Raw genomic sequence first — 1698 nt, 5'->3', positions numbered from 1 at the left:
GGTGGCCGTGGCCTCCCAGCGCGCAGCCCAGCTGGCCGTCAGCTCCCTGCAGTGCCACCGCCACAAGCCCTGGCGCTTCGGGCCCCGCTTCATCAACCTCATCAGGGAGGCAAGTGCACACCGGGGTGGGGGAGGGGACTGTCCTGTCTGCGGCTCTGGGCCTGGGCCTGGCCTTGGCCTTGTCTGTGTCCTATCCTTGTCCTTGTCCTTGTCCTTGTCCTTGTCCTTGTCCTTGTCCTTGTCCTTGTCCTTGTCCCATTCCCTGTCCCTGTCCCTGCTCCTGCCCCTGTCTCATTCCCTGTCCCTGTATTCTTGTCCCTTTCCCCTCCCATTCCCTTTCCCTGTCCCTATCCCTGTCCCTGTCCCATTCCATTCCCATTCCCAGTCCCAATCCCATTCTCATTCTCATTCTCATTCCCATTCCCATTCCCAGTCCCTCTTCCTGTTCCCTGTCCCTGTCCCTATCCCCACTGTCCCTGTCCCTGTTCCCAGTCCCAGTCCCAGTCCCAGTCCCAGTCCCTGTCCCTGCCCCATCCCTGTCCCAATCCCCATTCCCTGTCCCTGTCCCATCCCTGTCCCATCCCTGTCCCATTCCCAATCCCATTCCCAATCCCATTCCCAGTCCCTGTCCTGGCTGTTCTCCATTCCTGTCCCTCCCTGGGGAATTCTCTGGTTCCTCACTGATTTGCAGGCACGGGGCTGTGCCTTCCCTTCCTCTCTTCCCCCAAACCCTGATCCCTGCTGATCCCTGGCTGGGCCAGAGTCCCATCCTAAAACCCTGCGAGACCTCCCAGGCTTTACACTCGGGTGATGTTTGTTTATTATGGATAATTCCTGAAAATATGAGGGAACCTCAGCAGTTGGTTTGGAATTGAAAGAAAAGCGAGTGTGCAGCTGTGTCCTGGCTCCACTGTGTAATTCCAGCTGTTTTTGGGATTGATCAGTGATCAATATCAGCAAACACTGCAGCCAGTGTTCCTGAAGAAGGTGAGGGTTTTTCCCTGCGCCTCAAACCCTGCAGAGTGGAACAGATGAAAAGCAGAGAGCAGGACAAGGCTCTGAGCTCCCCAATCCCTGCTCTCTGAGCAGCACAGAAATCTGGGTGTGACAGGAAAAAAATGACAAAAATGAAATCTCTGTGTGTGACAGGAAAAAAATGACAAAAATGAAATTTCTGTGTGAATGGGAAAAAAATGACAAAAATGAAATCTCTGTGTGTGACAGAGAAAAAAAAATGACAAAAATGAAATATGAGTGTGACAGAAAAAAAATGACAAAAATGAAACCTCTGTGTGTGACAGGAAAAAAAATGACAAAAATGAAATTTCTGTGTGTGACAGGAAAAAAATGACAAAAATGAAATTTCTGTGTGTGACAGGAAAAAAATGACAAAAATGAAATCCTGTGTGTGACAGGAAAAATGAAATCTCTGTGTGTGACAGGAAAAAAATGACAAAAATGAAATCTCTGTGTGTGACTGGGAAAAAATGATAAAAATGAAATCTCTGTGTGTGACAGGGAAAAAAATGACAAAAATGAAATCTCTGTGTGTGACAGGAAAAAAATGATAAAAATGAAATCTCTGTGTGTGACAGGGAAAAAAATGACAAAAATGAAATCTCTGTGTGTGACAGGAAAAAATGACAAAAATGAAATCTCTGTGTGTGACAGGAAAAAATGACAAAAATGAAATCTCTG

The 1698-nt window shown here is 47.9% G+C and overlaps 1 protein-coding gene across 1 annotated transcript in view; it reads left to right on the top strand.

The window, feature by feature from the left end:
• The window catches only part of LOC130587121 (glutamate receptor ionotropic, kainate 1-like), a gene marked incomplete at its 5' end in the record, with an annotated part of 28734 nt that overhangs the window by 13417 nt on the left and 13619 nt on the right, over positions 1-1698 (top strand). The window contains one exon of the mRNA XM_057388081.1: positions 2-125. Coding sequence (XP_057244064.1) covers positions 2-125 — 124 coding nt within the window. The remainder of the gene's footprint in view (position 1; positions 126-1698) is intronic.

The sequence above is a fragment of the Malurus melanocephalus genome, unplaced genomic scaffold (assembly GCF_030028575.1).
Source record: "Malurus melanocephalus ecotype Western Australia unplaced genomic scaffold, MMel_1.1 scaffold_1555, whole genome shotgun sequence".
Taxonomy (NCBI): domain Eukaryota; kingdom Metazoa; phylum Chordata; class Aves; order Passeriformes; family Maluridae; genus Malurus; species Malurus melanocephalus.
Note: the sequence above shows the minus strand (reverse complement) of the source record. Positions and strands in the feature narration are given on the sequence as shown.